General features: G+C 47.1%; 2 protein-coding genes across 8 annotated transcripts in view; both read right to left on the minus strand.

Annotated features, from left to right (window-relative positions):
* The window catches only part of HELZ (helicase with zinc finger), an 84162-nt gene extending 80717 nt beyond the window's left edge, over nt 1–3445 (minus strand). For 5 of the 6 annotated variants that reach the window (XM_066332361.1, XM_066332360.1, XM_066332358.1 and 2 more), the window contains exon 1: nt 3401–3445. In XM_066332361.1, the coding sequence (XP_066188458.1) occupies nt 3401–3407 (7 nt within the window). In that variant the 5' untranslated portion in view covers nt 3408–3445. The remainder of the gene's footprint in view (nt 1–3400) is intronic. The other variant, XM_066332362.1, reaches the window with a different exon arrangement.
* An 8069-nt stretch (nt 3446–11514) lies between these two features.
* On the minus strand, nt 11515–20166 carry PSMD12 (proteasome 26S subunit, non-ATPase 12). Of its 2 annotated transcripts, XM_066332381.1 has the most exons (11): nt 19975–20163; nt 17989–18048; nt 17654–17782; nt 16507–16614; nt 15480–15584; nt 14908–15057; nt 14597–14731; nt 13945–14057; nt 13445–13619; nt 12859–12936; nt 11515–11963 (listed from the first exon to the last, which is right to left on the minus strand). In XM_066332381.1, the coding sequence occupies exons 1-11, from the start codon at nt 20080–20082 to the stop codon at nt 11754–11756; spliced, it is 1371 nt and encodes a 456-aa protein (XP_066188478.1). In that variant the 5' UTR covers nt 20083–20163; the 3' UTR covers nt 11515–11753. The 2 variants fall into 2 exon arrangements, with proteins under 2 accessions (XP_066188478.1, XP_066188479.1); XM_066332382.1 differs by lacking the exon at nt 11515–11963 and having other exon boundaries at nt 12858–12991; nt 19975–20166.
* Nucleotides 20167–21781: the final 1615 nt, after the last annotated feature.

Consider the following 21781-nt stretch of genomic DNA (forward strand, 5'->3'; position numbering starts at 1 on the left):
GGATCATGTCTTCAAATACATGTCATTGATACATATAAACACAAGTGCTGCCTTGCTGCCAAAGGCCACGGAACAGATAGCAAGATAAACAAGAATGAAAAAAAGGAAGGTCTTGTTTGTTCTGAAAATCTAACTCATAATCCTTCCATTTATGGGGGAAAAAATGCATATTCCATACAGTGAAAATGAGATTTTGCCACAGCATCTCAGTGAAAGAAATGAGAAAGGATTCAACAGCTGCAATACGAGCAGGAGGGAGGCTTGGGATTACAAAATCTGGAATTCTCCCCCCCAGGATGAGCCACTGGCAGCACAGCAGAGAGAGGAACACTGGGGATCTGCTTCCTTCCAGGAAGAAAGCTTCAGCAATGCCAGGAGAAACGTCAGGACAGGCTTGAGGCTCCCTGGGATTCTTGGCCTCCTGATCCCCAGGCAGGGGAATTCCAGCTGTCCAGTCACTCCATCCCTGGGCTGGAGCAGTGTCACACCAGCCTCCTTCTGCTCTGAGCCAGAACCACAACCTTCCCTGCTTACACTGGGGATGGATTTAAACTCATTCCAAAGACTTCTTGAATTTAGATCTCACTCCTGCTACCAGACCTGTGAGGGGATGCCAGTGAGGGGAGAGATTCAAGGGCTCTGAGAACCTGAACTGCTCCAGCAATTGTTTCTGCCATTACTAAAATGAAAACACCAAGAATAAGGTTCAGTGGCGAATAAAAGATGGTAATAAATAACAAAGAAAAAGCAAAACAAACCAAGACACTGAAAGTCAGAAAGAATATCCAGCTATAAATGCAAAGGGGGATTTGACTAACAAAAATAATTGTCAACAGTGGAGAAAGTGTTTCATCAGACTATTAAATTAACAGAGTTGGAAAACGTCAGGAATATTAGTGCCCAGCTCCTACCTGGGCTCTTTCATCCACAGGACTCATAACTCACAAGTCAGTAAGATTCACTGTCCCTGTTTTAAGTTCTTCCAAAAGGAAGCACAAACAGTGAACAGCACAAACAGGCATCAGGCTCCCCACATCTCCCCAACACCAGACCTTACCCACCTGGGAACAGCCCCTCTTCAGCTTTCCAGACACTCTGACTCACAGCTTTTGAGCTGAGAATTTCTCTATGAATCCAGCCCTGAAGCAGAAGTTCTCTCCAAATCACAGCCCTTCTACAACCAGATCGACTCACACTGATCCCAAAGCCCGGGAGGAACTTCTCTGAGACCAGAGAGATTTCACAAAGCAAAAGGATCCTCCATGACACACCAAGAAGCAGGACTGGGACAAATTAGAGAATAAGATGCTCCTTCCACATCTCCCTTTAAGTTTTAATTTTTAGTTTGATGGGAAGAGGTAAAAACAAGCCCCCAAACAAGCAAACAAACAAAAAAAAGCAACTAAATAGACAAAAAAAAAAAAATCAGCTATTACAACCTTTCAAGCCTTTAAGCCATGACTTCTACAAGTCTCTACCACAGAAAAATTCATCTGGCTCACCTAAAAAGGCACCGTGCCCTGTATGAATTAAAAGAGGGAAAATACACACTGTACATTTTGTCAGTCCAAAAAAATCACAGAGGTGAGGAGTGATAAAGGAAATGTCATTTCAGCTAGGACAAATAAAGAAGTAATTTCTGCTTTCAGAACAAATTACAAAGAGAACTCAATTTATCAGTAATAACACATAAAATGTTCCTTCACTTACCAATAAAGAAAAACTGCTCTGCTAATTAAAGTTAAAAAAAAAAAAAGCTTAACTCAGCTTCTGCCACTCACAATTTCTGCACTGTAAAAGTCTGATTCCCTGGGTGTGCACCCCAAGGAGGTGGAGGGAATGTGGTGGCCCCTCGTCCACTTTCCCCTCCTCTAAGTTTGAAGTGAATGTTCCAAACCAGCTCCTCCCTGCCCAGCACCCCCAGACTGTCCCCATCACAACAGCTTTGACATTAAAAGGAAAAAAAAAAAAAAAAAAAACAAAAAGGAATTTTCATTCACAGTCTGCTATGGCTCAAAAGGACTGAAAGAACTGAATTTAACACACATTATTTTAAAGCCTCCCTGTTCTACCTATCAGTCTTGGAAAATAATGCTAAGTTGCCCAGTATCACTTGCTTGGTTTTTTATTTTTTATAAAGGAACACGTATTTTCTTATAGAAAGAATGGCAGGTGGTGTGTTTTATCCTTTGCCTTGCTTCAATTACACTAATTATTAAGAACAACAACATTAGACAATGTCAACATCCCAACAGGACCAGCCATGGTGATACACTCAATCTGTCAATGGGGATATCCCTTTTCAGGGTATTTTTCTGTCTCACAACTCAACTCTTTTATTTTTTCAATGAGAAGTGAAATGTGCTATTTTAAAACTTCCTCCCAAGCTCGCTGTACCTTTGATAATGCAAAAATTGTATTATCTCGTTAACTTTTACTCATTTTGTCATTAACTGGGATGCAGCCTTGCAACTGTTTCCCCGCAGTGATTCCTTAGTTTCCATCACTGATATGTTTAATCACGTTACTCTAATCAAACAATTGCCTAACAAAGCGCTGAAGCCAAAACAACCGCACTGCTCTGGAAATTTTAACAAAAGGACGTGTCCCACGGCAGGAGGGGTAACACAGCTTCTTCTCCTGCCTGGGCTCTGCCCTAAAAATACACATGGAAGTGGCTGCTGGAAGGGCTGTGTTACAGCGTGCAGTGGAAACTCTCCAGTTTGCAGTTTCAGAGCTGATCCAGGGTATAAAAGCTGCTCTCGGGACCTGTGTTAAACCTCCCAATTTCACTCCACTCTCCCTGCCAAAGCCTCCTGCAGAAAACAAAAACATAAGCTCATCTGCCCACCCTTCAACCGCTCCGAGGGGGTAATTTTCCAACAGCTGTTAAATTCTCCCCGTTTATTTTTCCATCCCTCCACAAACCCTACCTACCCCGATTTTTTTTTTTTTTTTTTTTTCACTCCTATCTCACCATTGTTATTTCCCGGCCATCTCTCCCGTCCCCTCCCGCCCCGCCCGGTACAAAAACAAAGCTGCCTCCCACCCCCCCTTGCATCCCCCCCCGGCTGCCGCCAGCCATCCCCGCCTCTCCGGGCCGGGCTCCGGGGCCCGGCCGGGCTCGGGGCCGCTCCGTCCTCCCGCGGGCCCCGGGGAACGCGGCGGCGCCGGGCTCCGGCCGAGCGCCCCGTAAACAGCCCGCGAGCGGCGGCCGCCGCAGGCCCTCGGCGGACACAGGGCCCGCTCCCGCCGGCACCGCGCGGCCCCCGCGGCCCGCCCCGCCCGGCCCGCCGGCCGCGGGGCCCCGCCGCTCTGCCGAGGGCGCGGAGAGGCCGCGGGCGGCCGCTGAGGGCCGCGCTCGGTGCCCGCGGGGGCGGACGGGGAAGTCCCGACTTACCTGTCATTACTTTCTACGCCATCTTGGATCCACTTGTCAACGTCCCACAAAGCATTGTGGGAAAGGCCGGCCCTCCGCGCGGCCCGGAAGGCGGAGGGCGGCGGTGTGAGGGGACGGGACGGGATGGGGACAGCAATGGGGACGGCAATGGGAACGGCAATGGGGACAGCAATGGGGACAGCGGCGGCGTGAGGGGACGGGACGGGATGGGGACAGCAATGGGAACGGCAATGGGAACGGCAATGGGGACAGCGGCGGCGTGAGGGGACGGGACAGGGACAGCAATGGGAACGGCAATGGGAACGGCAATGGGGACAGCAATGGGGACAGCAATGGGGACAGCGGCGGTGCGAGGGGACGGGACGGGACGGGATGGGGACAGCGGCGGTGTGAGGGGACGGGGATGGGGACGGCAGTGGGGACAGCAATGGGGACAGCGGCGGCGTGAGGGGACGGGACGGGATGGGGACAGCAATGGGGACGGCAATGGGAACGGCAATGGGGACAGCGGCGGCGTGAGGGGACGGGACAGGGACAGCAATGGGAACGGCAATGGGAACGGCAACGGGAACGGCAACGGGGACAGCAATGGGGACAGCGGCGGTGTGAGGGGACGGGACGGGACGGGATGGGGACAGCGGCGGTGTGAGGGGACGGGGATGGGGACGGCAGTGGGGACAGCAATGGGGACAGCGGCGGCGTGAGGGGACGGGACGGGATGGGGACGGCAATGGGAACAGCGGCGGTGTGAGGGGACGGGACGGGGACGGCAATGGGGACGGCAATGGGGACAGCGGCGGTGTGAGGGGACGGGATGGGAACGGCGGCGGTGGTGTGAGGGGACGGGACAGGGATGGGGACGGCGCTGTGAGGGGACGGCAATGGGGACAGCAATGGGGACAGCGGCGGCGTGAGGGGACGGGACGGGATGGGGACGGCAGTGGGGACAGCAATGGGGACAGCGGCGGTATGACGGGACGGGATGGGAACGGCGGCGGTGTGAGGGGACGGGGATGGGGACGGCAATGGGAACGGCGGCGGAGTGAGGGGACGGCAGTGGGGACAGCGGCGGTGTGAGGGGACGGGACGGGATGGGGACAGCAGCGGTGTGAGGGGACGGGGATGGCAATGGCAATGGGAACGGCGGCGGTGTGAGGGGACGGGACAGGGATGGGGACAGGGACAGGGACAGCGGCGGTGTGAGGGGACGGGGATGGGGACAGCGGCGGTGTGAGGGGACGGGGATGGGGACATCGGCGGTGTGAGGGGACGGGACAGGGATGGGGACGGCGGCGGTGTGAGGGGACGGGGACGGCAGTGGGGACAGCGGCGGTGTGAGGGGACAGCAATGGGAGCGGCGGCGGTGTGAGGGGACGGGGACGGCAGTGGCTCCGGGCGGGGCTCAGGAGCGGCGCTGGGGCCGGGCCCGGGGCGGGGATGAGGCTGGGGTCCTCACGGGGGCCGGGGCCGTGGCCCCTCCGCCCGGCGGCCGCTGAGGCGCGGCTCGGGTCCCCTCACGGAGCAGTGTCCGGGGCCGCTCCGCGCCGCCCGCGCCACAAACCGGCAGCTTCGGGGGGGTTCCGCGTTTTCTTTATTTTTTCCCTTTTTTTTTGTTCCCCTTCCCTGGGCTCGGAGCGCAGGCCGAGGGTCGCTGGCGGCGCCGGTCCCGGCAGCTGCGAGAGCCGGACACGATGGCTACCTCTGAAAAAAAGCTTGGAAATTCCTTTTTCTCAAGGTTTTTCTACTGCGTGAGTTGGATTTTTTTTTTTTTTCTCCGATCTATTTGGTTTGGGGTTGGGGGGTTTTTTTGAGGTGGTTTTTTTTTTTTTTTTTTTTTTTTTTTCTGTGGCTTTTTAAAGTTCCTTCCCTCGAAGAAACTTGGGGGAGGCCGTGTGCCGAGGCTGCGGCAGGTGCTGGAGCAGTTTTCCCAAACCGTGTTTCCCAAACCCATCTGCCCAGGGACTGCTGCTCCCGAATCCCAGAAACTGCTTTGCAGAACAGTTTTATTTTCACGGAGTAATCTTCCCTGTTCGCTGTGTTTTCAGACTCTTTGGCAATCAGTTCTTAATACGCACGCTGTTTTGTAAACTGGCTTTTTCGAGGCGTTCCCGGCTAAGCTGCCGTGGATGGGTGCCCTGTGCTCTTCACAGGCTCTTGTGCTTCAGGGCAAAGTGGACAAAAAACTGGGGAAAGCAGCTTACTTCAGGATGTTAGGAAAGTTTATCACCAAAACAGGATTCCCCAGTGTTTAAAAAAAAACTTTTCCTTCCCCTTTAATTGAAAAAAGGTCCGGATCATTTTAGTATTGGATCTTCCTGTAAAATGTATTTACATTTATATTTAAATTTACGTCTAATGCCTCGTAACTCTTTGAAGAATAACCACCAGCCAAGCCTCTGATGCACTGCCACTGCAAGAAACTACTTGTGCCCAAGAAGGTTTTCAATATTCATCAGTAATGCATTTATAAAGAGAGAGCTCCTTGCAACAATGTAAATACAGGAGGAAATAAATCTAAATAGATCCTTTGCATTTGCCACCCCAGTCTTAAATGAGTCTACTTTTTAATTCAACTTCCTAAGTAGGTTGGGAGTGCAGTTGTGCTGTGGCACAGGGGAGTGTGGGTGGTCCAGCCTCAACGCAGGAGATGTCATTTCAAGATAAAACCCTCCTGTGGAATTTGCCACGGGCCCCCTCAGCCTGACACCTTTCCTAGTGCTGTGACTTGTGTTTTCAGTGGGCCCTGTGCAAGGAACAAGGATCAAAGAAAGCTGAAGCCACGTTTAGGATCCAACTAACTTTATGTCATTCAGTCCAGGTTGTTGAAATGGAGTTTACTTTTGAGGCTTGGTTGTCTTTGGTTCCTAGTGAGCTTTATTTTACTGGTCATAATGCAGAGGTTTTCTTCATAATAAATGATAATTAGAAAAAGCAGTGGAAGATAGAATTATCAATGTATGCAGATTTCGAGATATAAACACATATATCCTCTGAAGTTCAATTTGGAGAAGACAAATTTAGTTGGGTTTATTTTTCACATAACCCTTTTTTGAGTCCATTTGTTCTATTTTTTTAGAATGTGCTGAGAAGAAAACTGTGTGGCAAGGACTGAGTTTTGGAGGATCTGTTCAGTGCCAGACCCCATTCTTATCACTCTGTCTCTGCTGATTTAAAGTTCCAGATTGGATGTACCAAGAGGCACGGGCTGCTGTGAAAAGGTGGCAACTCTGCCCTGTAGAAAGGAGCTGGGGAGGACCATGGAGATGTGCCCTTGCACCCACAGCTTTTAGTGATCTTGGTACTTTAACCCTTCTGGCTTCCATATGAAGGAGGTTTTAGTCAATTTTGTGGGCTGCTCAAGGGTATTGCATAAACCCTCAGAGGAGAGGGCAGAGGCTGGACAGAGCCAGCAGCTCTGGGCTGGGGCTGGCTGCCAGCACTGCCCTGTTCAAGCACAGCCTGGAACAGCTCTCCTGTTTTCTTGTGCTGTTCCCTCCAAGTTCTCTCAAAGGTCCTTGTTACAGATAGAAAGATGAAGCCTTGGTCCAAAACAAATGGGGTTCCAAGGGCTCATTAACCATGGAAATTCTGCTCAAAATTCTGCTCAAGTTCATAGCAACCAGCTTAAGGGATGAGATCCCAAATCCAAAGGGCCTAAAAAAATTAAATTTGACTTCAGAGCCACTTCTGTGGTAACATCCCAGGAGCCAGAGAATGGCCCAGGAACTGGTTACCAATTACCTGCAAAGAGACTTCTTGTAGCTTTCACTGACATGTTTCAGTACAGAATTAAAGGATAATTTAACAAAATAAGAATATATAATATATCTTATTATTATATTCCTACTGCTGTGAGAGATACTTAGTATCTGTAGGAGACATCTTTTCTTTCCTTGATGTGCATTCCCCCAGTGGAAGCTGCGATTTTGCCTTCCCACCTCTGCTCTCCAGCCCATCAGTGACAACCCCCAAGGGTGAGGTGACAAGCCAGAGCCAGGCTCTCACTGAGCACTGGTCAGCCACAGAACACTCTGCCTTGTTACTACTGCCTTGCATTTCCAGAATTGGCCACACTTCCTAAATTCCTGGAACCCAGTGGGGTTTTATGGCAAGAGGAGAGCTTGCAGTGCTAACTAGACTTCTGCCCAAGGAGACTGGGAGCAGGGGGTGACACGGAGTCTGGAGCAGAAAAGAAGCAACAGTGGATGCTGGAAATGTAAGAAATGCCAAAGGCATAAAAGGGGAAAGCAAAAAGACTATCAAAGACAAGGAATTCCCACTCAGCATCATGAGACTTGACAGGACTCAGATCCTCAGAAGCCTAACAGGGATATTTCTAAGCATTCATTCTAATAGTAAAATTTTAAAAACCCCTGTATTGCTGTGAATGCAGCAATATCAAACTCAATTCCACTTGTACATTTTTTAGGATCTTGAAATCTTTCAAATCTGAAAACAGCAATTTCTGACTGGATGTTTGGCAGGCCCACCTTGGCAGGGACCATGTGTGCAAGGAATCCCTGTACAGAAGCCCTGACAGTTGCAGTCTCCTTGCTCTTCAGTCGGGATTCTGTCAGTGATGCTGGCTTACAGGGCTTCCCCCTGTTCAGTGAAGCTAGGAGCCGTGCCCTGGTCCTTGGAGAATCCAGGCTCCTTGCCAAAAGGCAGGGGTTTGAAACCCTGGGCCACTCAGGGCTGCTCGGCTCCCTGCCACGGAGCAGAGAGCTGAGCAGAGGCTGAAAGGTGTGGCACAGATTCTGGCAGAGTTGGGAACCCTCAAACCCTCACTTGCTCCAGGCCTAATGGAGACTCGGTAGCCAAAAAACCCTGGAGTCCTGGCTCAGCCAGTAGCTGCACACTTGGAAACACAACTGCAGCTTGGTTTCTACATTTCTCAAAACAAAACTATTCTAATTATTTGAAACTTATACTGCTACTCTTTTCTTTCTCTTCTGCTTTCACAGGAAATTCAAAAAATCAATTTTCATTCTACGCTCAAGTTCACTCCCATTTCTGGGAACTGGTATTTCGTGAATACAGAAAAATCCATTTTCAATCAGCTCCACTCATAATGACTAACCAGAATGCAGGAAAAACCATTACAATTAACATGTAAGAGTAATGAGGACACAACAGAATACATTCAGCAGGGAATTGCCTCCCTGACCCTGCAGCCCAACATCCCAGCAGGCTCCTCGAACAGATCATTCACCCCTGAGCAACAAAACAACAGGAGGCCTTTCTCAATGGAAGTGCCAGACAGATTGCAGCAACAGGAGCAATGTTTTTATTGTCTTAGCACACTGGACCTTTAGAAATTTTTGAACTCCCTCAGAAGCAGCAATCATGGGAAAGTAACAGAAGTTAAGTGCTTTAGCCTCTGCCACAAACAAGGCAGTGGTAGACCTGGGATTAGATAGCAACAGTAGTTCTTAGTCTTGGTAAACAATAAAGCAAACCCTTTCTAGGCAGCCGCTGAGTCTGGTTATCAGGCTGAAGAGGAGCAAGTTTTGATTTTCCTGCATGAAAATTCCCCTGGAATTCCTCCAGAGTCCTCTAATGAACAGATGATCTCAACTTTAATCTTACTTCGTAATTATCCAAGGGTAGCATTTCAACGTGGACTCCTTAAGCACATGCAATTTCTAGAGCAAGTAATATTCAAACTAATTCATTTCTCCTTTGATCCACCAAATGAGAGCGTTGAGAAGCAACCAGCACCAAGGGGATGTTGAGGGTACACTGAGGAGATAGAAACTACAAAGGTCAGAGTAATGTGATGGTTTGATCCCACCCTGTCAAGATCAAAGACCTTCAGTCTCTGTGCATTACTTTCAGAAGCTGGCATGTCTTTATGCTGACCTTTGAATTGCTCATGGAGTTATATTGGACTTGATAGACATTCTTGAGATGAACTGGCACCAAAAATGTAGAGCATTTTTTCCTAGCAACCTGAATGTGACAGCCTTTCTGAGACAGACTCAAAATACACTTCCATTTGCATCAATGGTAGTGTGCAAGCAAAAAAAAAAAAAATCCCAAACAAACAAAAAAAACCCCAAACAAAAAAAAACCCCAGCAAAACAACAAAAAACCACACCAAACACAAACTTCAGGCTAAATAGATTATTTTCCACACACTTGGAGTTACCCTATAGCATAATTCCAGAGGTATGTTTTAAAACTTGTGTTTTAACTTTGTGATGTACGAGGAGGGAAACCCTGAGGGATTCTTGCTTCTGGCAACAAGTACTCAGATCACAGGAGAAGTCTCACTCCGAGGACAGGGAGAGAGTCTCCCTGGGGCAGTACGTTCTAAACCAAGACTAAGGTGCTCCAAGTGTGAACAAGAATCTCTCTCAGATCAAAAGGCAGAGTGCTTGATCATTGTGGCACAAATACAGACCATGAAAGTGAACCTTCACAATCCTTCTGAACTGACTTTTAAGGAGATACCTGAGCTGTTGCAAGATAAAGAGTTCTCCCATGTTCCTTCTAATGCTGACAGCAAAAGGTGATTGTGAGGGGAGATAAATCACTTCCTCTCTCCTGCTCTAAATGCAGCCAAAGGCAGCAGAGAGGGACAGAGCCCAGAGAGAGAGTGGGAGGAGAATCTGCAAGACATCCTGAAAGAAGGGCCAGGGACCCACTGAAACATTCCTCTCCAGCATAAAAAGGAAAAGAGGGCTGGCTGGGGAAACAGGTCCAACATATCTGGTAGAAGCATCAGATGCTTGGGGTTGAAGATTCCAGACCAGACTGCAACTGGAAGGAAAACGTTTATGATAAGCACAGGGAGAGGCAAGTTCCCACTTCCCCTGATGACCCATTGTTCCCCTCTCTGGTAGCTCCTGCCTCAGTTTCCAGATGATACATTGTTTTGAAGCTACTTTGTCCATTGTTGTGACAGCAGCCAGTTTTGGATGTCACTGAAGCCTCCCACAATGGCCAGAACATCCCATGCTCAGAAACGGTCCTGACAGGATTTTAAACAACTTTTCAGCTGGGATTATTATAATACAATTTAGGAAGTTGGATGGTAAACATTCTGTGCATTCTGAATACCTGCTCCTCTTCCTTCCCTTACCGATAGTTCAGCTGTCTGTTTGTTCTTCAAATGCAGCGAGCTGGGTTGGTGAGGCTTTGAAAGTTACAAGCCTTGCAAATCACATTCCCAAGTTTCCCATCAGCTACATCCAAAGTCTGCATTTCAAATGCAAATCACTGTTTACAAGCTTCCATCTTTTCCTGTCCCTTCTGACTTCCCTCACTCAAAATCCCCGTTTGGAGTTTCCCAATTTCTGTGTATTCACATGAAAAGAGCATCAGTCTGAATGAAACTCAGTGTGCTTCTAAAGAGATGGGATTTCTACATGTCTCAATACATCATTTACAATTCCAGTCTCTACTTAATTAATTATCAACAGAATGGTTATAGCTAACATTAAAAATCATTCCAACCCAGAGCAAATTCAGTAGAAGTTCCATTGATTCTTACTACAGTGTTTGTTACACTATTTGCTCTACTATTTTACTTCCTTAAAAAAAAAAAAAAAAACAGACTGGGGGAAAAAGTCCACAGCTTCCTGCAATTACAAGGAGGCTAAAGTAAATAACAGGGCATTATCTGCTCAGAATATAACACACTCGTGCTGAGAAGCAGCAGCTTCCAGGTACCAGCTTGGCTAACTGATTCCTTGCCACTGCAGCCCTTCCAAACTGTAACAAGACAGGCAAAATGAGTGACTGGCACCAAGCACACAAAGGTTTAGGTACTTACTCATATATTGATTGCTTTGGCAGTACAGAATAAATTAATGAATTCCAACTGTAGTACCAAATTATAAGAAATAGCATAACTCTTAAGCAAAAACATCCAGAATTTTTTTCAAAGAAAGAAGGAAGGTATACTCTCAAGATACCTTCAAAGGTATCTTGACATAACTTTACACTATTATCATTTTAAGTTACCCCTTTGTAAAACCCTAGGATTTTATTATTTACAGTATATCCTCTCAATCACAGCCTGAAAAATAGTCCTGCAATGAAATAACCCCAGAATTATATGTCAGACAGGTAAGGGTACACATTGAAAAAAAGAAATCACCAGACTATTATTATACAGGCAATACAGTTTTATTCTGTTCTTTCACCAAGTGTAGCAAAAACATTTAACAACTGAATGAATAATCAAGGAAACTTAACTGTCAACAGGAATTTCAGAATTATGTTCTAAATTTTAGACCAGGAAGGCCTGACAGGGAGAAAACAAACCATATACACACTTGTAATAATAGTCTCTATTATGAAGTTTTAATGCCTTCTTTAAAAGCACTGAGATTATTGAGGCACCTTACTGCAGGTTATGGATCATCTCTTCTTTGGCAATGAGATGTGTGGTTTTGTTAACTAGGGCCATGAGGGAGTTGAGCTTGTGAGACCAGTCATTGAGAATGTTGTTTGGGTCCTTAGGCCTCTGGAAATTGATAATTCCTGCCAGCCTGTCTACTTTAGCAAAGATGGTTTTATTAACTACTAGGTTAGACAAGAACTCCTCCGACTCCTGTAAAGACAAACAGCACTACGTCAAGAAAACAGCATTTGGACCTACAAAACACCAGAATTTCTCCCCAACAGCACGAAAGCACCAGGAGCAAGATTTTCTTTATACACAAGTAGAGCTGAAACAATAGTGTACTTTAAAAATGCAGGATACTTTAATATCACACATGCTGGCAATGCAAGGTACAAGCACGAGCTATTAAAAAAACAACTTTTTGTTTTCAATTGACCCATATCTGACTATCTTTCACAAAACTAAAGTTTAATATCCAACCCAAACAGACTTTTACACTTCCGAGTACTTGGCTACACAGACACCAGAGTAACTCATGTGGCAAGCAAGGCTTGGGAAAATCCCAGTGAATTACTGACCACTGCCAGAAAGAGTTATTTCTGAAATTTTATCTCTGAAATATTTCTTTTTGTGTGAAAAACAGATTCCATTAAAAGGGCAAAGCTTTTCATTTGCACTCAAAATACCAGGAAGTGTCATTCTACTTGGAAAGCTCCTGGAGAACACAGAGGGTGGTGGCAGAAGACCCTTCCCCACCCACGTTCCCAAAGTGCCACCATCCATGGATGGGGACATGAGCAGGTGAAGGACCCTCTCTTCAGTCGGTTTTCATCACTCACTGACAGGAACTTTGGAACACTGACACACCAGACACGAAGCTCCAGCATTTACACAAGGCCTTGAACATAAATGAACTTCTAGGAGCAGCTTTTGCCTTCTGGGCATGTGCATCAGGAAACTGAATTTAAGGTTTAATGAATAGTTTTCTAACTCCCAGAAAGGCAGAAAATTCAATCAAACAAGAACATGACTCTGCTGAATACTCACATCTCTGCCACAAACACACTCCCTCCTTAGCAAAGAAGGAAAAGCAAAGACTTACATCCACAGACAGATCCAGGAGTTGTGCCATTCTCTTCATTGTAATTCTGGTATAATATTTAGCCATTATTCTAATATTCTGGAATAAAAGTGTTCAGAGTAGAGGGTTATGTGCAAAAAATAATTGAAGCAGGCTGCAAAAATATAAAAGTCCATGTTAAAAGCAGATTAGGAACTGTAGTGCTCTAATGGCAGTCCAGCACTGAGGACATGAGGGGCTGTGAACAGCTCTTTGGCTGGTGGAAGGTGGAAAAGTCTCTACATGATACATTATTAGGAAAAGAAATCAACCAATAATGAATTTTAATATATAGCAAGACTATTAGATTTATGCTTTATTGAAACATGAAGGCTAAATCTCATTGAGTGGAATATGCTTTTTGGTGATAACTACACCAAATAGAAACATACACTAAAGATATACAAGAAAATAAAATCTTGAAATGCAACACAACAGAAAAGCCACTTCACCAGCTGCTTTATTAGCTGCTTTTTTGCCCTCTTTGTGATTAAAATGCAGCAAGCAAAAAGCATTTTTAGCTGAGGCACTGAGCAAACAGCTCCTGTTTACAGACACTGATACTTACATGTTCCACAACTCTGTTCTTTAAATCTTTCCATCTCTTTTCACCTTCCTCTGTACAGCCAAAAACATCTGTGGCAGGACTGTCAAGGGATCCTTCTCTCAACTCCTTCCCATATTCTTCAACTAGGGCACTCCACCTCATCAGTTCCATGGTGGTGAAGAGTTTTAGGAGGTCTCTAAATTTGTAGTACAGTTGGGTTACAATCCTGTATTAGTAAGGCCTGGTTCATACTTAAAACAGATCCAAGGCATAATCTGAAATGGTTTATTCTTATTGCCATAAACAATGGGGGCAGCTCAAGTCAGGCTGTTTTTCAAACCAAGATCATTCTCTTACAAGAAAGATTTATTTTCACATAAAACAACCATGTTATTTTTGCAGTATCCTTAATGCAGCACATTAAATTCAGAGTTGCTTACAGCAGACTCAGCATAAAGAGATTTACTGTTAGAGAGAGACACTTTTTAATCTAAGCATTGGTTACTAGAAAGGATACTTACTTATACTTGGGGATTTCTTCTAGCTTTTTGTCACTACTAATTCTGTGCACCAAATCAGACTGTTCATTGTCATAAGGTGAAAGAATAACATAAAGAACAACGCTCTTCAGTGCCTGTTTGAGAGGAAAGAGTGGGTTTTTTTCCATAATTAAACAGAGGAATTCCAAAACTGATACAGAGCTTAGAGTTGAATATGTCAAAGATTTAAGCTCAGTGTATTAAGAAATAAAGGTGAAATTGATGGCATCTTTCAGAAGTGAATTGTGCTACATTTAAATTTACACGGGTTAACCATAATTCTAGTATTTCAAATAAATACATGAAGAAAAAACCTTTTCAAACGTGTAAGACATCTGTACTGCACACAACAGCACCACTGGGACCACATCTGCACAGCTGTTTGTAATCTCTACACTTGCATGAAACAGTTGAGACATTCCCAATTTCAAAGGTAATATAATGAAAATGTTGGTTATAAACCTTCTTTTGAAATCAGCTCTATCATATCTGTTTTCAACTAAGCAATTTGTTAATACAGCCATTTAAATAAAAACAGACTGATGAGTTCTTTCATCCACTGCTCACTGATGTGGTAAGAAATGGGGATTTATCACATGGAAATAAAGGCATTTGGTGTGTAAAGTTTTTTTACCTGTTGCCACTTTTCACTTTCAGCCTGGATACAGGGAGTGTCATAAATGGCTCTGTAGTGCTTACAGATGGAGAGGTAGGAGCCTTCATGTTGATCCAGCTGGATCATTAGGTTGTAATATTTCAACTTTAGTTTCTGAAACAGTATCAAGAAGTTGGAATTAACAGGGCTCCACGACAAGTCAATGAAATTCAGCTAACCCCAGAAAACAGAGGGATTTAAATAAATACACTGGACCTGAAGAGAGGCAAGTCAGATTAAAATTTGGGTGGGAGAGGGAGAAAAGAGGGAGAAATTCTCCAATTACTTACTTCTGTGTTTTCTTCTTGAAAAAATTTTGTATTAATTTTTTTGCTGATAATTTGAGTCCGAATATAGTCTTTTACAGCTAGACAGAGTCTCATCTGCTCCAAGATAAATTCTACACGTTCTTTCTTCTCCATTGAACCGTAGGTTTCCACCTGAAATGAAATTATAACTACTTAATGTTGTCAAAGCCAAATCAATTGAAGGCTTTATGTGTGCCAGAAGAGTGAGAGGCTGTCTGGAGGGAGAGCACAAAACAAAACAACAGAAGAAAAGCTATTACAGAGCAAGTGCAAATGGAATAAAGGTTATTCCATTTTAATTATTGCCCTCACTTACACCAAAGAATCCACCAACACTAAAGTCAATGCACTAGACAGAGAACTGAAATGTACTTTCCAAGTGGGAAATATTCTATGTAACCCAACCATGAGATTAACAAAAGCAGTTTAAGCTGAACTAGTAACAGTTCCTCTCATTCCAGGCATTTCTGCAAACCGATTCAGTTTCTAAACAATCTCAGAACAGTCAGAATTCATTGCTATTGCTGATGCAACTCTGAGTTCCAAGGTGTTACCTGCAGCTCCTGCAGAATGGAGGCAGCCTCCTTCACCTCCCCGTTCTGCTCCTTTATTGTGGCCAGTGTCTTTGTCAGGCGGGCGCGTTCGATTTCCACGTAGATCTGAGGGCAGAAGGAAGGGTTTGAACACTGGGATTTTCTAAAAAGGAGTGCAAACTCTGAGGCTGCAGCCCTTTCTGGGAAATACATTGATGCTGCCATCACACAGCCCCTTAATTTGTTGTGTGTCCATCCACTACACTGGCACTGTCCACAATGTACACCAAGGAAACAGAATTGTAACTGACACGTCAAACTTCTTCGGCTCAAATTAATCTAAAAAACAATGTCTACAATGACCTGTGACTCTTCAAGCAAACACAAAGGGATATGCACTGTGAATAAAGTCTTGCATATTCTGTCTGCTAGAACATATCAAAACAGATGGAAGTTACACTTTAATGGTTAATGTGTAGGAAGCACTATCTATTGAATTGTTCCTCTTACTCCTAACCAGCCACCAATCAACAAGACTTGATTATTAACAATTTAGACTAACAGAAGTCATAACATTGACACAAATTTGCCTAATTCAGAATTCCTTCTTTCCTTAAAGGAAAAGGAATGCAATAGAAGTAACTCAGTATCACCTTCTGGTTATCGTAACTATATGTAATACCTTGCTAAGTGCAGGAGAGATTAAATTAAACCTGCCGACTTCCCTAAGAAATTCAAATATATAACATTTTAAAAAGTGAGAGGAAATGGCATTTTAGAATTTTGAAATGGAATAGTAACTATATTAATACCAGAACCAGATACCAGCATCACAGGAACATGACCAGCATTTTGACATGTGATTTAAATATGGAAAATATCTGCCATCTTTTGGAAGGAAATAAACTACTTGGCTTCTCAGGGGAATTTAAAAATCAGTTTTAGTCTTGGACAAGATTAAAAAAAAAATCTAAGAAACTACGCTTTTAAAGAAGGTGAACACTCTTATTCCACCTTTTAGGCACTAAGTGTTAAACCAAAGCCTTACTTTTCCTTCTGTGACCATCCGCAACGTGTCGATTAAGCGCAGTTTGACTGGTAAGTCTGTGATTTCTTCAACGTAAGTGCAGCACTGCTGGACCATTTTAGCCACTGCCTGGTGTGAAAACAGAGCAGAAAAACAAACTGTGGTTTTAGGTTTCCCTGATGAATTCAAGCTGTAACACTCAGAGGTGAGTTACAAAGTTTCACATCACACTAAAGGGACTCATTTCAGCAAAGAGCACACAAGGCACATCTCCTCTCTTTGATTCATCAAGATGTGTACAGTGACGCTACAGACTGATGCTACAAGGCAAATGTGATGCTGTTCTGTCATTTTGTCATCTCAGTTCTTCCAATATTGAAAATAATCCATACCATGGAGGTCTATCCTGAAGAGCAACTCCTCTTTGACAAACCCACAGGACTCCCATGGACTGGCAGAACTTCTCTGCTTGCCCCAAGACCTGCAGGGCTGAAGGGATCTGCACCTTCTCTTCCCTGTGTGCACTACCCTCTCTCCCTGGAAGAGCTGTAGATTCCTCAGCAAGAGGAGGAAGAGGGAGGATTTCCTCCTTCAGTAGCAAGCACAGGTATGGGAACGTGCATTTCTGGTAACAATGCTGAAAAAGCTGGCAAAATTGTTATTAAAATATCTACTTCTAAAAAAAACCCAGAATTAAACTTTGAGAGATGTCTTTCTCAAAATTCATCTGGAATGATCCATGCCTTCAGCTACAGTCTGTGCAGGTTGGAGAACTAAACTGTACTACTTTACACACACTAGTGATGATTTTGCACACTAAATAGGTAACTTCTTCCTTCCTAAAGCAATGATGCCATTAAAATTATCTGTTGCTCAAACTGAACACACAGAGTGCAATAAACTTTGCACTTCCTTTATGCCCAAGTATGCCAGATTCAAGAGCAAGCAGGCAAAGCACACATTTCAGATGAGCACAATAAACTGCAGTCACTCAGTTTTATACACATCTGAACATGAAAAATGAATATGTCTACAATACACACTGCAAAAGAGTGCAAGGATGAACTACCATCTTCACACAGAAAGTCCTTACACAGATGGGAGAATCAGCCACGTAATACAATTCCAAAACACAGTTTTATTTTCTGTTTCAGAGGTTTAAATTCACCTGTTTTAACTGACTCCTTCTCTTCGATAGAAGAATAATATTTTCATTAAGAGCATCCCAGTCTTTAGCTTCGTAACACATTTTCACTATGGCAACTAAGATTCGGGATGTGGAGACCATGTCAGAAGCCTGGAACAAACCAAGAGCGTGTCAGAGATGGGACAAACAACCCGCAGCCTCCCAGCACAGAGGGGAAAAAAATCACTGTGTTTGGTCTCACTTATCTGCTTTTTAAAGACAAGACTGATATTCCAAGGATACTCCAAGTCCCCTCAGTGTAACCCCGTGGAAGTTGAGGTGTGTGGCACATGCCAGCAGCACCAGGCACCACTCACCGTCCGTGTTTGTTTTTCCAGGGAGAGAAGGTTTTCAATGACTTCTTGCAATCTTCCTTCCTAATAAGACAGGCAAACAATTATGTCCATGAGTCAAGAACGTAATTCAGTTTAAACTGAGAGTAGCTCAAATTCCCTCATAAAGAAAAACATAAACCGGTCTATACGCTAATTTTTAGATTTATTTTCCTTAAGATAATGTCTGCATAGCACTTACTTTAAATACAAGGTTCTACAGAGATAAAACTGGAGAGGTGCTAGTTTCATTTTCACACATGCTCTAAGTTGTCTGCCTTGGGAGAGAAACCTGGCAAGTTTCAGACAGGTTTGGTGAGCTCACGTTCACTGAGCTGCATGGAAGACTCATTTCTTCTCTGGCCAAAACAGAGTTTTCAGTGAGATCAGATATGCAATTAAACACCTTGGCCAAAAAAATTCTTCTCCTATTACTTTCACCCATATTCATATCTTAATTACAGTGTATTATACAAAGCATTAACTACAAGCTTTACAGGCTAAGCATGGAATTATAATAGTTCTGGTTTTGGAGAGGTTTTGAGAAAGGTGCTTGACTTTGTTTAGAGGAGTGTAAGATACTATAATGTCCTTTCAGTCCTAAGTTGCAAATATCTAGTAAAAAGAAAAAAGTTATTATGGGTGACTTTTTAACACCCCATGGCAAGATTGGGGCTACAAAAAACTAGAAACAACAAAAAAAAAGGTTAAAAAATCAGTAACAAACCAAAGAAAAAGAAATTTGTTTCTAAAACATCCCAGCTGAAATATTTTAGACCACATACAATAGTTTGTCAAGCACGTGCTCTTACTGCCCAAGAGTTTATATGTTCTGCAGAATAAACATGGCCATGGTGTCCATTTCTTTGCAGAGCTGTGCCTGTGGGATAAAATCCCCTTGCCTGCTCTCCATACAATAGTCTTAGAATAATCTAAGATGAAATGTATTTATCTTACTGTTGTCAGAACTGTACAATATGTGTGTTTTTCACACTGAGAAACGTGGGACAAGCAGACACGTAGAGTCAGATGCCACCCTCCTGGGACAACAAATGACAGCAACAACAGGGAACTTGTGGTTACCCCATCCCTGGATGTGTTCAAGGGCAATTTGGACTAGTGGAAGGTGTTCCTGCCCACGGCAGAGGGTGGAATGAGATAAGCTTAAGGCCTCTTCCACCCCCAACCAATCTGCGATTCCGTGCTTCTGTCTTTTCTGAGATCCGAGCTGCACAGGAATCTCCCGGCCGCAGAAGAACTTTTCTAAAAAGCACCGACGCTGCACGGCAACGAGGCCGAACACACCGTGCGGTCAGCCGTGTTTGCCGAGCCGAGGGAGGCAGAGCCAGCCCAGCGCCCCGGCCGGGCTCCGCTCCTCCGCTCCTCCGCTCCGCTCCCGGGGCTCGGTAAACACGTGTCCCGGGACCCGGGACACGGGGGCAGCTCTGGCGCACACAGCCCGGGATAAACAGGCAACTAACTGGGTGTTGTAAGACCGGCAGGGAACAGCCCGGGCCCTTGTGGTGGCCTGGGGGCCTCCGCTTCCCTCACCCCGAAACCTCGTACCGCCTCAAAATCACAGAACAGGCTGAGGCGGACGGAACCCGCAAGGATCATCGAGTCCATCCCTTGGCCTTGGTTTTGCACAGGACGTCCCTAAGAATCTATGTGTTTGAGAGCGTTGTCTAAACATCCTATGAGCTCCGGCAGGGTTAGGGCCGTGAGCACTGCCTCGGAGAGCAGTTCCAGTGGTCGGCCACCGACCTCCCTTCTGCCCGCCCTTCCACACAGCCCAGAAACAGCGGAGCCGTCCACTCCTTCCCTTCCTCGGCACGGCACGGAGAGCCCGCGGGCGGACCCCCCGACACCGCGGGGCAGGATGCGGCCGCGGCTCGGCTCCGCGCCGCCTCCACGCGCGGCCTAGCGCCATGACTCAGCCCGTCCGCCCGCCGGCCTCCTCTCCCGCCTCACCTGCGCCAGCCGCTCGCACTCGGGCAGCCTCTGGTCCACGGTCGCGCTGTAATCCACCTCCATTTTGACGATGCGGCCATCGGCCCGCTCCGCGCCGCCCTCCGCCATGTCCGCCCGCTCCGCCGCCTCAGCGCTCACCGGAACCGGCCGGGCCCGCGCGCAGGCGCGCCGGGGGCAGCCCCGCCGAGGGCCCCGCGCCGCGGCCGGCGGCAGGCACCGCGCTGGGCAGCCCCGGCCGCCGCAGGACCCGGGAGGGGCGGTGCCGCCTCTGAGGGGACCCGCCCCGCCCACGGCCCCTCTCGGGGGAATAGGGCTGGCGGGCTGCCCTTTGGACGGGAATCCGCCCCTCGGGCCGCTCCTCTGAGGGGATCTGCCCCTCGGCCCGCCCTTTCGACGGGATCTGCCCCTCGGGCCGCTCCTCTGAGGGGATCTGCCCCTCGGCCCGCCCTTTTGACGGGAATCTGCCCCTCGGGCAGCTCCTCTGAGGGGATGTGCCCCTCGGGCCGCCCTTTCGACGGGAATCTGCCCCTCGGGCCGCTCCTCTGAGGGGATCTGCCCCTCGGGCCGCTCCTCTGAGGGCATCTGCCCCTCGGCCCGCCCTTTTGACGGGATCTGCCCCTCGGCCCGCTGCTCTGAGGGGATCTGCCCTTGGCCCGCTGCTCTGAGGGGATCTGCCCCTCGGGCCGCTCCTCTGAGGGGATGTGCCCCTGGGGCCGCTCCTCTGAGGGCATTTGCCCCTCGGGCCGCTGCTCTGAGGAAATCTGCCCTCAGCCCTCTCCTCTGAGGGGATGTTCCCCTCGGGCCGCTCCTCTGAGGGGATGTGCCCTCAGCCCGCTCCTCTGAGGGGATGTGCCCCTCGGGCCGCCCTTTTGACGGGATCTGCCCTCAGCCCTCTCCTCTGAGGGGATCTGCCCCTCGGGCTGCTCCTCTGAGGGGATCTGCCCCTCGGGCCGCTCCTCTGAGGGGATGTGCCCCTCGGGCCGCCCTTTTGACGGGATCTGCCCTTAGCCCTCTCCTCTGAGGGGATGTGCCCCTCGGGCCGCTCCTCTGAGGGGATCTGCCCTCAGCCCTCTCCTCTGAAGGGATGTGCCCCTCGGGCCGCTCCTCCCTCATTCCGCCCCTCTCAAGGGACCCGGGCGGCGTTCTGCCCCTCTCAATGGATGTGCCCCTCAATCCGCTCCTCTTGGCCCCGGTGTGGCCGGGGGACTCCTCGGCACCCAGGAAGGGCAGCTGTGAGTTGGTGCCAGCTGTGGTGGGTGACATCTCCCGATGAGAGGGCAGTCACGGCGCCCAGAGTGTCCCCCAGCACGGCCGCGGGGCTGGGCGCAGTCGGCACAGGAGGACGGTGGGTTTGTGCTCTTTCCCCCGCATTTGGGGACAGCCAGGCCCCTGTGGACACGTCAGGTGTGGAGCGCTCCGGGTTCTGTAGCTGCTGATTTCACCTTGGCGATTTCACTGCCTCTCATTCCAGCATTGAGTCTTGTGATCGTCTGGCATTGCTGAAGAGCTGGGGGAAAGGTACAACACCGGATGGTTTTTAAGAGCACAGGAATCCTGATCTAGGCAGCGTTGCACCATCAGTGTGTTTGATAAGTGGTGAGATGTTGGTGCAACGCCTTGTGTGCAAGTTGCCATCATCTCCTAACACAATTTCATACACTACAGAAATTTCATTCTCTGGGGAAATTCAGACAAACTCCCTCGTGTGTGTGCAAGCAAACACCTCAAGTACTCAGGGAACACCCTGAATCAGAATCACAGTGGTTTAGGTTGGAAGGTGCTTTAGGATCACCTGGTTCCCACCCGC

This window comes from Sylvia atricapilla, chromosome 18, assembly GCF_009819655.1.
Source record: "Sylvia atricapilla isolate bSylAtr1 chromosome 18, bSylAtr1.pri, whole genome shotgun sequence".
In the NCBI taxonomy this organism is placed as follows: domain Eukaryota; kingdom Metazoa; phylum Chordata; class Aves; order Passeriformes; family Sylviidae; genus Sylvia; species Sylvia atricapilla.

Coding starts and splice junctions, on each gene's coding strand:
- PSMD12 (XM_066332381.1), bottom strand. CDS start 20,082: ATGGCGGAGGGCGGCGCGGAGCGGGCCGATGGCCGCATCGTCAAAATG. Junction 15,585..16,506: donor GGATGGTCACAGAAGGAAAA/GTAAGGCTTTGG, acceptor TTCTGCCCTCAG/ATCTACGTGGAAATCGAACG. Junction 13,620..13,944: donor GAAGAAATCCCCAAGTATAA/GTAAGTATCCTT, acceptor CTACAAATTTAG/AGACCTCCTAAAACTCTTCA.